This window comes from Alligator sinensis, unplaced genomic scaffold, assembly GCF_000455745.1.
Source record: "Alligator sinensis unplaced genomic scaffold, ASM45574v1 scaffold405_1, whole genome shotgun sequence".
Classification (NCBI taxonomy): domain Eukaryota; kingdom Metazoa; phylum Chordata; order Crocodylia; family Alligatoridae; genus Alligator; species Alligator sinensis.
In genome coordinates, this window is record NW_005842738.1 from 285,942 (window position 1) to 299,952 (window position 14,011).

At 43.2% G+C, this 14,011-nt stretch overlaps 1 protein-coding gene across 1 annotated transcript in view; it reads left to right on the forward strand.

Annotated features, from left to right (window-relative positions):
* TTK (TTK protein kinase) overlaps positions 1-6,855 on the forward strand; it is an 81,888-nt gene extending 75,033 nt beyond the window's left edge. Inside the window, exons 22-24 of the mRNA XM_025216408.1 lie at positions 2,715-2,805; positions 3,049-3,146; positions 6,259-6,855. Of these exons, the coding sequence (XP_025072193.1) occupies positions 2,715-2,805; positions 3,049-3,146; positions 6,259-6,345 (276 nt within the window). The 3' untranslated portion in view covers positions 6,346-6,855. The remainder of the gene's footprint in view (positions 1-2,714; positions 2,806-3,048; positions 3,147-6,258) is intronic.
* Positions 6,856-14,011: the final 7,156 nt, after the last annotated feature.

The window sequence follows — 14,011 nt, forward strand, 5'->3', positions numbered from 1 at the left end:
GAAAGAGTGGGGCAGAGGAGTTCAAAATCTGGGGATAGGTGATGCTTTGTAAGAAAAGGGAACAAGTATGGCAGTGATAATGAGGGGAGTAAAAGGGCCCACTGCTTCTAATCTCGTCTGCCAGGTACAAGCAAAGATCTTTGGTGCTCTGCCCTTCTGATGTGGGTTTGAGCTTCTCTCCCTGGATTCTGTCTGATGCAAGATGTCCTCTGGGAATTGCTATCTTTTTCAGTGAAGAATTGAGAACAGTAATGTCCATGGACCTACTTAAATTGTGGCAAGAAAGAGGCTTTTTTGCAGTGCACAGAACTGATTTTGGTGGCACTTTGCAGCAGCCCCCCTCCTCAGCACTGATTGGCAGAGACACCCAGGGAAGAGGAGGAAGAACGAGGGGGCAGCTGCCATCTTGATAGCTGGCTGCCCGTCACGTGCCCCGTCTCCTAGAGCCGATTGGTGAAAAGGCCCTAGGGAGGAAGAGGAACGAGGGGCAGCTGCCGTCTTTTCTGCTGCCCTTTGTGCTGTCCCACCAGCTCACGCCTTCCTCCCCTAGCTGTGAGGATCACTAACTCCCACTGGGGAGCCAGCATTTTTTAAGTTAATTTTCTTTGTTGATTTTTGTGGACAGTCCCAGATTTAACAAAATCCACAGAACTGTGAATTAAGTAGGTGCCTAGTTGTTTGGCATGTAGACACAGTGCATAGGAGTAGATAATGGACATCATGCATCACATAGAATCACAAGTGCATGCCTTGGAGGGGTGATAACGCCTACTGAGATGCATGGAGTGAAATAGTTTCATGTTGTATTCATTTCCCTTGGGTGTTCTTATTCAGCTTAACATATTACCATGATGAGTGGATTCCTTCACATTTCTGCAGATGAGGGTGTAGATGTCTTTCCTCACATGCAAAAGGGCGCGTTTATATTATGAAGCTTCCCACTGGCTTAGTGAGTTCACCTCTCTAACAAATTTCCTTTTTATTGTCACATGACTGTGCCCAAACCCAGGGGTTTTGCTGGCATAGTTAAATTGGTCTAAATCAGGGATGTCAAACCTACTGCATGTGGGCCAGGAAGTCTCTCTAGGTCTTCCATGGCCTCCCTAACCATGATTCACTTGCGGTTTGTGCACCGTTTGCTGTGGTGGTGAGCCTCGGGGACCTGCAGTGAGCTTGTTAAGTGGATAATGCACATAACCAGAACCTCTTGGATGGCCCAGCATACTTTCCACGCTGCCTCGACAACTGTGGACTTGCCCAAGCCAAACTGGTTGGGAATTGCCAGCTTCCAGATGGTAGTGGTGATGCACTTCTCAGGAGTCAGGGGCACCCTTTATGTCAGTGTCTTGTCACTCAGTGCATGGAGCCAGCTTGGCAAGTGTCTCCATGAAAGTGTCCTGATGCGTGCAGAAATTCTGTGGCCACCGCTGGTTGTCCTGGGTCCTGAGGACAATGCGTTCCAACCTTCCATGTTTTGCCTTGCGAAAAGGCCCCAAAAGTGCCAATACATGGTAGATGTTTCCAGAGCACCACAGGCCTCATGGCATCTTGTATAGTCTCATTCTCATTGGTCCTGTTGGCAGCCAGTCATGACACTGGTCAGGTAGATGCACATGGACAGGGTCTCAAGTGTGCAGAGCCATGCATCTGGCTACCATTTGCAGGAAGCTGCATGCTAGCATATGCGTGGGAACTAAGTACTGGGTCTGCTAGCTGTAGTGAGAATGGTAGGGATCTGTTGCAGGCTCCTGGACTGGACATTTGATGAACCTTGGTAGTAGAAAGTGCTGAGACATGTTGTGGTCCTGCTCTCCTAGCATGAGGACAGGATGGGTTTCCTGTGAGTGCATTGTCTTTCAATATTTAGTTCTGTAGGCTATTAAAAGTGTTCAGAGGTTCATTTCACAGTAGTGTGTTAGCAATCTGGAATATATGACTAGTTTACCAGGTTAGTGAAGGCAATGTCTTGGGTGGAATTTTCAGAGCGAGAGAGGGTTTTTTCCTGAAGCTGGTTCATTGTTGAGTATGGGCTAAGCAGTTTGCTCCAGTTTGCTAACATATCTTAAATTTGCTAACATATCTTAAATTTGCGTTTTTGTCTTTTGAAAAGGTGTAAAATTACCTCCTACAACGGTCATGTGTTCTCTCCCCAGCCTTGGTAAGGGTAAAGTGATAGTTATGTGGTGGTGTCCTGTCTTAGTATGCTAACAAGCGCAGTTCATAACGTACACACAGATCCCTCAAGACTGTATTTCCTGATGTTCCTAGCTCACTAATCCAGTAGGATTATTACAGTTGTCCTTTATTATTGACAGTGAGTTGTCCATGGTATTGTGTTAATCTTGTAGCATGACTGCTAAGTACATTTTAAACAAAGTGCTTGGCATTTACGAATTGAAGTTTGGGCCTGCTCTTCTGCCCTGATGGCTGCAAAAGTGTGCAGTACAAGGTAGTTTAGCTTTCCTTGCCAGAAAAGTCCCTAAAAGATTTCTAAATTTGAAAGAGATATCATGGGGCTATGGCTTGGTTCAGTTTTTTTGAACCCAGCTAAGTTGGTATACTATATCAACAGCTTTCATAACTTAGATTTATACATAACATAGTATTTATTTTAATTATTTAGAATGCCAGGCATGAAAATTTGGCAGCGGAAAGCAAAGCTAAAACTTCACTCTACTCCTTACCCAAAAATCACCCCCTCTCTTTCTTCATAGTGCTGTTTGATAAGGGACCCCAAAAAAAGAGCATCTGTTTCCGAATTGTTGATGCATCCATATGTCAACATTCAAGCCCATTCAGAGACAGGTAACTTCTTTAAATTTATTTTAAAATTACATTGCTTTAGCAAAAGGTTTTATTTTATGTTTTTGTAAGTTTTGCACATTTTCTATGAATTGGACTCATGCTTTGAATGTATGCATATCTGTTTGTTTCAGCAAGAGCTAAAGTAACTTGTAATTCTGAAATTCCTACTTTTAAAACAAAGTTTTTGTATTTTGTAAACGACTTAAATATTTCAACGTCACTGTGTGTCTGAATGAACTGTAGGTGGTCCAAATGCAAAAGGAACAACAGAAGAGATGAAGCTCATTCTTGGCCAACTTGTTAACCTAAATTCTCCCAACTCTATTTCAAGAGCTGCTAGAGTGAGTACTTGGCTTTGTGTTAATGTAATATTATAATACTGTACCATTTAATATTTTGCAGGTTTAGTAAAATATATAAGCAGTTTGAACAATTGAAATCTAAAGTATGAAAACGTTTCATTCTAAGCTTCACGTCTTTATCAAAGGAGGTGCATAATTGTCATAAAACTTGCTAGCTTAAAGCTATTATCTCTTGATTCTGTAGAGTAGAATAGGGATTAAAGGGGTGGCACTGGTCTTGTTGCTTGTTTTCCCTCCTCCTCTGCTAGGCTGCAAATAGACCTTGACTTTGTGCTTCCATAAAAATATTTATGGTGGCACAAAAGCTGAGTACATGGATGTCATCCCTTTCTTGTACTACAAATGCTTAAATTTTTGTGACCCCACCAAAGGTAGTAACAGTTTGTTCCACTTTTTTGCAGTCGATGGTCTGTTCACTCATAGTAGATGACTCTCCCACCACCCCAGGCCAGACTCACCTAGCTATAGGGGCCTGATCCTGGGGGGAAAAGTGCCCTGCGTGGACTTGGGATGTGCTCCTGTAAGTGGAGAGTCCCCCAGTGTGGTGGGATGCATGCAGGGTGTTAGCGTTTCTTTTGAGCTGCTGCTCCCAGGTCAGGGGCCATGTGAAAGTGCAGGGGGAAACTGCTAGGGGAGCACCCTTCAGCTTGCAGCCTTGCGCAGGGGAATTGGTTCCCCCACTGGTATGCAAGTGGAGGGGGGCAGACACAGAGCCCTCTGCATTTTGCAGACAGGCATAGGATGACTTAATTCCCCCCAGTGTGGGTCTTCTATGCATGGATTGGGGAGCTCCCCCAGGGGTTCCCCTCTCTATTTGCATATGGTCCTTGACTTGGGGACAGCACCATGATAAGCATATTGTCACTCAGTGCACCTTTCTCACTGCTGCCTTGGGGTTGTGGCACCTCATGCAAGTGGAGAGTGGGGGGAGGAACCCCTAGGTGAGCTCCCTACTTTGCGCTTGAATCCTGTGCCAGGGGATTCCCTTGCACCCTGATATGGAGGCATGTCTACAAGCAGAGATTTTCCTGCTTGCAGACACAGGCCTCAAGTCAAGTTGTGGCACCTGGGGTCCTTTACTCGCAGGATCTGGTCTCTGAAACCCCAGACGCGGGGGAGAGGACTGATCTTTGGAAATAACAACCCAAGCAACATCTTAGATGTTCACAAAGTGGATCAGCTGTGCAAGTCCGAGGAAGTGTGTGTTTGTTTCCCTACCTTTTGTTCTTTCCTTGATAGGGATACTACCAATATGGACAAATTAACAAGTTTTCACTGGTCAGTCAGCAGCCAATTCAAGTGCAGGATTTGGGGATCTGCTGCATTTTCTCTTTCTGGTATGCTGGCAGGCTTCCTCTGTTAACCCTGTCAATGGTTAGAAGCAGATAGCAAACTTCTGATGTAGTGTCTCCTAAGCCTCTGAAGAGCTACAGCACAACATTTTAGAAAAAGCTGGGGGAGGCAGCCAAAAGATGCTTCTAATGCCTGGCTCTTCCTGCAGTTTTAGGCTTTGGCATCCAGTGTGTCTAACTTGCAGAGGTGGGGTGTCCCTTTTTTACTGAACAGTTGTAGTATGCCTCATCATCATTCAGCCTTCCTTCCTCCCCCTCCTCCCAGTAAAATAAATAAATAAAAAAAATCCCTTTGATATCCCCTTCTAACTCTTCACAAGCATCTCCAAAAAGGCCTATGGATCGAGGTAGAGAAGACCTACCCATTTTGGGGTATGGGGTAACCTTCCTTTCCAAAACAGTGTTATTACCACAACTCATGATTTTGAACTCCCTCCCTGCCCCCCCCCCCAAAGAATCCTTTCACTCTTCCTCTTGTGAAAATGTTTTGCTCTGTGACAGTCTCCCTTTTTATATTGTCCTGCAACTTCTTTTTATTAGGCATTTGAAGTGTAATGATTTTTCCAATCCCCACCCAAAATTGAAGATAGCCTAAGAGAATGAAATTGGTGGATACAAAGTAGCTTGCTGGGTTCATCTGTTCCCTCATCTTCACAGATTTCTTCCCAATTGGGGGAGGGTTTGGTTTATCTCCCACATGCTAAAAAGCTTTAAAAATACCCATTGAACAGAAATCCTCAATCAGAACAGGGCTCCCTCTGTCCTTCCATGATCACAATCCCTTGGTTGGTTTACTTTATTCATTCTCTTCCCAGGAAGATGCTGGGATTGAGTGAATCTGGAAATTATCACTTACCCTTCTTAAAAACCACCTCAAACCCCATAAAATGGATCATGACTATGGCCTACTTTCCAATCCAAAGACTGATTTGGCAGGATCTCTCAAATCTAAATACTTGAGATTTACCTGTTTGTGAAATCTTATGCCAGGAAGATGTAAAATGTTGTTGAGCAGTAGTTCAAAAAGGGCAGTACTGGATTACTATCACATTTTACCACATAGTGGCTTGCTGAATTTGAAGAGGGCATGTCTGAGTGTCTGGTGGCTCTCCTTCAGGTGGAAAAGGTTACCTATATCCCATCACTTTAATTTGTTCTATGTTTGCTTCTCCATAGATGCATCTTCCATTCTTGGGTCTGGTCATCTATTCATTTTAAGTGGTAGCTATGTAGTAGCTTTCACTTCACTGTCTTCTTGTGACATGACTGTGCTAGTGACCCAACATTCTCCAGTGCCTCCTGGGAAGCCTGTTTTCATGAGCAGATAGTTAAAATGCTTGCTTTTCCATGTGGTGGTCCACATCACAGAAGATGATTAGCATTGTCTTCTAGACTGTTACTCTGCTACATTGTCTACCAGCTGTATGCATCTGCTTGCCTTCTTCTGAATGTTCCTGATTTTATATAGAAATTTTTAATTCAATTTAGAATTTCCTTTAATTTTAAATATTTCCTTCCAGGGTTATCACATTGGTTCTAAATATATTTAAAACTACTTTCCTTGGGTATCCTGTTAATTTCTCTATATTCCCTTTTCTCTGGAGGCCAGATTTTGGTGTATAATGGCACTATAAATAAGCATTAAAGGGTAGAGCTCTACACACTGTTTTGTTGCAAAGATTTTAGTTGGAAATTATTTTTGGAACAGTTATTTCTACTCTTTCCTTCTTAAATTTCAGACTTTATATGAACAGTGCAGCAGTGGCAAGAGACTTGATGTATCTGCGTTTGCAAAACGTGGCAGCCAAACATGGACAACAAAATGAAGCACTGTTGAGCGCGATTTACTAAATATATGTTAATCCAGTTAATAAAAGCAGCACAATTCATACATTTTAAGAGGACACTAACAAAATAAAGATTCTGTTTCTTTGTCTCTGAAGCTAATAACAACGTTGATTACTAAAACAGAATTTTAAAAATCTCATACTCTTCACAGTGTGCTGCCTGTTTACTCTTTGCATGTCACTCAGGTTGAAAAGTGAAAATGTACTCGCACAGCCCTTCAGTAGTTTGGTTTACAGATCTTTGTATGAGTGTGTAAATAACTTTTTGCTCAAATGAGGAAAAAGAAAAAAAATGTAAATGTGTTAAAAGCCTACACATCCAAAGCATCTGACTGCATCCCTGCAAATACTACTTGAAATCATATCCTGTGTAACGTATTTCTTCTTTTTTATTCTTGACCATCACCCAGTGGCTCAACTGGGAATCATCTTAAGTTTCAGAAAATAACCACTTCTGTATTTTTTTTTTTTTATTTTGGGGGGGGGGAGGGGTTTAGCAGAAGAGTGCTAAACTACAGCATTTGTTGAAAAATGAAAGTCTCTTGCAGATTGCAGTTAGGTGGAAAATTGCATGTTGGAGGCATTTTGATTAAAACTCTAAAGAAATAGTGTAAATAAAATGGCTGTCATTGTGTAAAAACATTCTTTGTAAATCCCTTTAGAATCCACGAATGGCTTGTTTTTTGTGTGTGGTTTTTTTTTTTCCTTTTAAATAGCAAAATTATTCTTAGGATAATGTTTACCCAGGTTTTTGTTGCTGTCAGAAATTAGTTAAAGTTTAATACTTGCTTTTAAGAAGGCTCTTCAATTAAAGTTGCTGTACTTAATCCAATGTAAGATGCTGGGGCTGCTACACAAAACTGAAAATTGTATGTAAAAAGTTTTTTTTCCAAGAAAGCTTGTGGATTTTTTTTTTTTTAATATTTCTGTTCAGTTACCTTAGGTTGAATAAGTACTGTTTTCCCAAAAGTTTCGGCTTTTGATTTAGAAATGTTTTGTTTTTTAAATAACTTATTGAATTCTAAATACGTTTAACTAACTTTAGTTTACCTTTTTTGCCTTAAGCGTGTTTTGCCATCCTTAAAAGCTAACCAGCAAGCTCTTCAGATTTTGACCTGCCCATTTACTGACTAAAAAACACTGTAACTTGTCACTTTCTCACTATCAGCTTCTCCAGAGGCACAGCTCTTCCCTCCTGAGTCAGCTCTGTCGGTGCTTGTATATCTTAAAATGCTACCTTTGGCAGTTTTCAATACAACATACAGAATCATAGGCGATTACAGTTGGAAGGGACCTGAGGCGGTCATCTAATCCACCCCCTGCTCAAAACAGAACCATCCCTAACTATAGCATCCGAGCCAAGGCATTGTCTAGCTGGGTCTTAAAAACCTCTAAGGATGGAGATTCCACAGTCTCTCTGGGTTAACCTGTTCCAGTGCTTTTAATACTGTCCTAGTGAGAAAACAGAGTGGAATAGCAATGGAAGGCCTCTTTCTGCTGGCTCCATTACACCACCTTCCTGAGCAGCAGCAACCAAGCCCCAGAAGCTTGCTTCTGTTAGCACAGCTTTCTCCAGACTAGGAATGGTGGGTTGCCAACAGAACTACATGGGCTTGGGAATGTGATCTTGCCACACCTTACCTGATCTAGGCATATTGGCAGAACATGGTATTGAAGACCAAGCCTCAGTATTCAGCCAACTGGAACTCCTAGTTAACACTCAAAAATAATTAGAAGTCAGAGGAGCCCCCTGCCAGCTAGGCACATCAGTGCCTACAATCGATTAGAGTGCTGGCAGAAATGGGGGGAAAAACACTTTACTGAAAGAAACAGCACATTAGTTCAACCCAGTTCTGCAACGTCTATATAGATCAAGTGCTTCAACAGGGCTTTTGATGCTTTTATCTAATAGCTGCTTGAGCGCCTGATCTATATAGATGTTGGGTGAGCTGGGTCCGACTAACATGCTGCCTCTTTTGAGCATGAACTGGGCTTGGCACAGGGGCATGCAGCTGTAAGCACGCTTTGCGGGGTGGGGGGACTACATCTGTAAGCAGCCTTATTTTTTGTTTTATTTATTTATTTTTCCTGAGAGAAGCCCCAGGAAAACTTTAAAACAGGGCATCATTTCACTTGCTTCTGCATCCTTTTGCTTCCACCAGTTGTTATGTTTTGGGAAGTAGAAATGATGGCTTCCAGAATCTTGGTTTAAAAATTTGCTCCCTCATAAAGATCTGTTCATCTCATGTTAAATATGCAACACATTAGATTCTTTTTTTAATGAGGAAAAACTAGATAATTTGATCTCTTCTTTAAGACGTTAAGTGCCTTGCCACACAGAATTTAGCTGGATTCTCTGTGGTATTAGGCTAGTAAATCTCTCCTAACAAGCAGTTTATCACCATATTTCCCTCTTCTAAGATGGGACAGAAGTTTGTGTCTCTGCCTCCTTAAAAGGTCTGGGAGTCCCAAAAATCAAAGGTTCAGCATGGTCTCATTTCTGGGTAACATGATAGTTGGCATCTGCCACAGGGCGTGTCAAAAAGACAATGCACTCTAGACTTCCAGGTATCTGTTTGAACAGCCCACTGGATGCAGGCATTGACAAGTTTCATATCGTTGCAAACTGTGATCTGGACTTAAGCAGCAACCAGGAACTAAGGATGCTTTATCATGTATCTAAGAACATTAGATTTGCTAATCTAATGCAAATCTAGCATTTCTCCAGAGTGGTGGTGTTGTGGGGGTTGGAGCAAAGAGCCCTAACTTCTATCCTTGCTCATGTATTACCATAATGCAATAAAAAGGATAAGCTGCCGCCTACACAAGGCAATTCTTGATATTTGACTGTGGTTGTCTGACATTATTTGACTGTTCAAATAATACCAACCCTACCTCCACAGTGGAATACATCCAGGGACAATATATTCTATGAAGGTAAGCAATTCCATATCCTGATTAATGGGACTTGAGATGCATTTAAGCTACCTTGTGGCTGACTCTGTTCTAGCTGAGATTACCCAGACACATGTTTTTGGTATTTGTTCTAGATTTCATAGTTTCATAGTAGCTAGGGTCAGGAGGGACCTGAACAGATCATCTAGCCTGACCCCTTGCCACAGGCAGGAATGAATCCAACCTCCTCTTGAATTTGCCCAAGGTAGGGGCAAGGACCACTTCCCTGGGAAGTTGGTTCCAGATTTTGGCCAACCTAACTAAAATATTGCCTTCTGATCTCCAACCTAAACCTATTCTCCATCAGCTTATGACCATTGTTCCTCGTCACCTCAGGTGGTGCTGGGGAGAAAAGAGCTCTACCTATTTGCTGTTGATCCCCGCTTGATGAGCCTGTAGGCAGCCACCAGGTTCCCCTCTCAGCCTCCTCTTGCTGAGGCTGAACAGGTTCAGGTCCTTCAGTCTCTCCTCACAGGGCCTGTCCTGCTGCCCTCTCACCAAGCAGGTGGCCCTCCTCTGAACCCTCTCCAGGCTGGCCACATCCCTTTTGAAGTGCGGTGCCCAGTACTGGACGCAGTACTCCAACTGCAGCCTGACCAAAGTCGCATAGAGGGGGAGTATCACCTCTCTGGACTGACTTGAGATGCACCTTGGATGCATGACAAGGTATGGCTGGCCTTGCTGGCTGCGGTCTGGCATTGGCGGCTCATGTTCATCTTGGAGTCAATAATGACTCCAAGATCCTTTTCCGCCTCTGTGCTTTCAAGAAGGGAACTCCCATGTATGTATGCTGTGGATTCCTTCTCCCAAGGTGCAGCACCCTGCATTTGTCTACGCTATTCTCATCTGCCCACTTTTGTAGTCTGCCTAAATCTAGTTGCAGCCTCTCTCTCCCTTCAAGTGTGTCCACCTCACCCCACATCTTAGTGTCATCAGCAAACTTGGAAGCGTGCTTTCCACCCCCTCGTCCAAGTCGCTGATGAAGTTGTTAAACAGTGTGGACCCGAGAACTGAGCCCTGGGGTACCCCACTGCTCACATCTCACCAGGTTGAATACAACCCATCCACCACTACTCTCTGGGTGCGCCCTGTCAGCCAATTTTTTACCTATCCAACTGTGTTGGCATCAATGCCACAGTCTCTTAATTTATTGATGAGGATGGGGTGAGACAGTGTCAAAGGCCTTCTTAAAGTCTAGAAAGACTATGTCCACAGCAACACCATCGCCCAAGGATTTAGTTACTTGGTCATAAAAGGCAATCAGGTTGGTCTGGCAGGACCTGCCTTTGGTGAACCCATGCTGATTGCCCCTGAGCATGATCTCCCCTGCAGGCCCCCCACAGATATGCTCCTTGATGATTCTCTCCAAGAGCTTCCTAAGCCCCAAGGTGGGGCTTACAGGCCTATAATTACTTGGGTCCTCCTTCCTTCCCTTCTTAAAAATAGGGACCACAGTAGCCAGTTTCCAATCCCCCAGCACCTGGCCAGATGACCATGAATGCTCATACAGCCGGGGCCAAAGGCTCTGCGATAACCCCTGCCAACTCCCTCGACACCCTTCGGTGGAGGGCACCTGGACCTGCAGATTTAAAAATGTATAGCCCTTCCAGAAGATCCCGCACTACATCTGCACTGACTAAAGGCTTGATAGAGCTATCCCCAAGATTGTCCCTACCTCTGGTAGGTGGGATATCCTGGTCCCTGTTCAGGAAAACAGAGGCAAAGGAACTTAAAAATACCAGCTTGCTTGTCTGGCGTGGCCACCAGATTACTGTTTGTGTTTTGCAGGGGCCCTACATTGCCTGGTGCCCTCTTCTTGCTCCCAATGTACTTGAAAAAGGACTTTTTGTTGTTCTTAATCCTGGACGCTAGCCTGAGTTCCATCTCTGCCTTGACCTTCCTAATAGCCCTCCTACACTCATAGGCCAAGGAGGAGTACTCCTCCTTGGTGATAGTTCCTCCCTTCCACTGGTTGTACGCCCCCCTTTTAGTCCTCAGGCATTGCTGAATGCCCTTGCTGAGCCAAGGGGGTTTCTGAGCACTCTTACCCCCCTTGCTTCTCTTGGGGACTGTTATCCTTTGGGCCTGGAGGATTGCCCCCTTAAGGTACGACCATCCCTCGTGGGCTCCCATCTCCTCTATCTTCTGGGTCCTTAGTGCCTCCCCGACTAGTCTCCTAAGCTCATTGAAGTTGGCCTTCTGAAGTCAAGGGCTTTAGCCTTGGTGTGAGCCTTTGACGCCCTGCGTTGGGTAGTGAAATCCAGCAGGTGATGATCGCTATTGCCCAGGTGGTCAAGGACCATATGATGGTCATGGTGCTGTTACTGGGAAGATATTTTTGCAAGTCTCAAACAAAATTGCGTTCAAGATTAAATTCTTCCTTTGCTTTCTGGGAAACATGCCTTTTGTGGCATACATCAGACTATGTTTTGCTCAATTGGAAGGTTGTGACATCACTGGGAATCTCTAGTACTGAGAACCCATCTTAAGCACGTGGAATATACACACCCTGAGTGCTTGTTCATCTCACTCCATCTAGAATGCTGGGCCTTTGAAGCCATATCAGTTTACTTGCGTAGATGCCTACATACTCATGTTAAGATAATTAAAATGTAAGGCTGCCTATACATATGCTCCAACACGTTCTAACTGGAACACTAGCATGGCTGCAGTGTTACATATATTAATTCCTCCCATATTTCAAAATGGCTGCTGGGGCATTTAACAAAAGCTCATTGAATGAGCTCTAGTTAAAGGGTCCTGTGGCCACTTTTAAACACAGGGACTCAATTCTCATGAAGCTGCAATGTTTTTAATTGGATCAGCTCTCAAGAACCACTCTTAATTTAGGCCCTACTCCCAAGCATGTGTATAGGCAGCCTAAATGCATTGCCCCAAGAGGGCAATTCAGGTAGACTCGGTTTATGTTCCTGAGGTCCCTTTCAAACAATAGGAGATTCTGGTGCTTCTGAAGACTGAACCTGGGTGCCTAGAAGTAGTCTTTGGGGAACATGCTAAGCAGAAAAGTGTCTCAATTCTCACCCACTTTAGGCATTTCACTTGGGCTGTACCATGGGCAGCTCTCATCACATGATTTGGAATGCCTTCTCCTGCTTCTGAGGGGAGGTGTCTGACTGCTTATCCTTTTTGCTTACAAAGACCTAGTGGTTGAACAGTTGTCCTGTCCAAGATGTGGGTGGTACAAGTTCAATTCTTTCCTCAATCTGAGAGAAATCATCAGCTTTTCTGAAACAAGTGTTGTGAAATAAGGAGGCCTTTCTCCGACTTTTTTGGCTGCATTTTAAAATGACTCTTCTGACTTCTAGCAGTTGGAACTTACTTGCTTTCCTAATAAGAAATTGTCATTTCCCATGATGCAGACCATCTCAAAGAGCCTTGTCACATTAAACAGGAGAGAATAATACCAACATTGTCTTTTACAATGTAGGAGTTGCTTATTATATTAATCTCCTTTCTAAAAGATCCATTGCCTTAAGCAACTTTATCTTAACAAACGACTGTAGAGCCATTGCTTTGTTGGTTCCACGTTGCTTGGAGAAAATGGTAAAGAAGTCACGTTTGATTGTTGCTTTTCCTCCTCTGTGCTACCTTCAGATTTTGTTGCAGTCTGACCAGTATATTGGATGCACTCTGTTCAAGATTGACATTCTGTTCCAACCATATTTTGTTGACAGTTTTTAATACAGAAGCATTCAGTTGATGATTTTACTATTGGGACCCTAAAGTAGGTGGCTTGTTTGATCAGAGCTCCCAAACTGCATACCTTAACACAGTGGTTCTCAACCATTGACTCCAGGCATCCCTTAGAAGATGGTTATAATTCTTCTGTTGCAAAGAACTTGAAGACCACAATGGGTTGATTTTGGTTTTGGTTTGTCGGGGGTTTTTTTCACGCTAGCTTTTTATTTAAACTCTCTGCGTTTATGTTGTGATTCATGTATGGGTGTTCACACACCTAATAGGCCATACTTCATGGTGCTCTGGAGCAGTCTTAAAAAGATCTCATGGCACCCTGGCTAAGAAGTGATGCCCTAACAGCAGTTTTTACTTTTCTACAATGACATTTCCTGCCTAAGTATTGGTTGATTCCCATTCACTAGTGGCATAGGGACAGTTGTGTACTGTAGAACACTACTCCTGTCTACTCTTTGACTAATCCACCAGTTAAAAGAAGAACTTCAAGAAACTCTTCTGTATTTCTTCCGTATGTCTGTCCTCTTATAATGAATTGCCTTATAGAATGTTTGGCATATACCACAGCTTATTTGACAAGGCTCCTCATCAGGAAATAGAATAAAAATACTGATACCTTAGGAAGACTGGACATTTTAAATTGATTTTGAAGATTTCCACCATCTTATCTAGAAGGTTTTGTACAATATCAGCTTGAAATGAGATTCTGGCTTCCTTGACGATTTGCACCATCATTCAATCCAGCTAGAGAGAGAGAGCGAGAGAGACAAGTAACTGTCCCCATAATGAGTGGATTGAGCATGAATTAGTTATGAGAAACATGTATTATTTTATGCTGCTTTTATTTTATATATCGTTGAGAACCTCTGCTGCGTGGCAGGCTGAACCCAGGCACAATAGAATACACCTTTTTTATTTTTTTGGTGCTGGAGTGCTATCTGGGCGATAGAAATTTTAAATAATCTGAAAAAGTAGC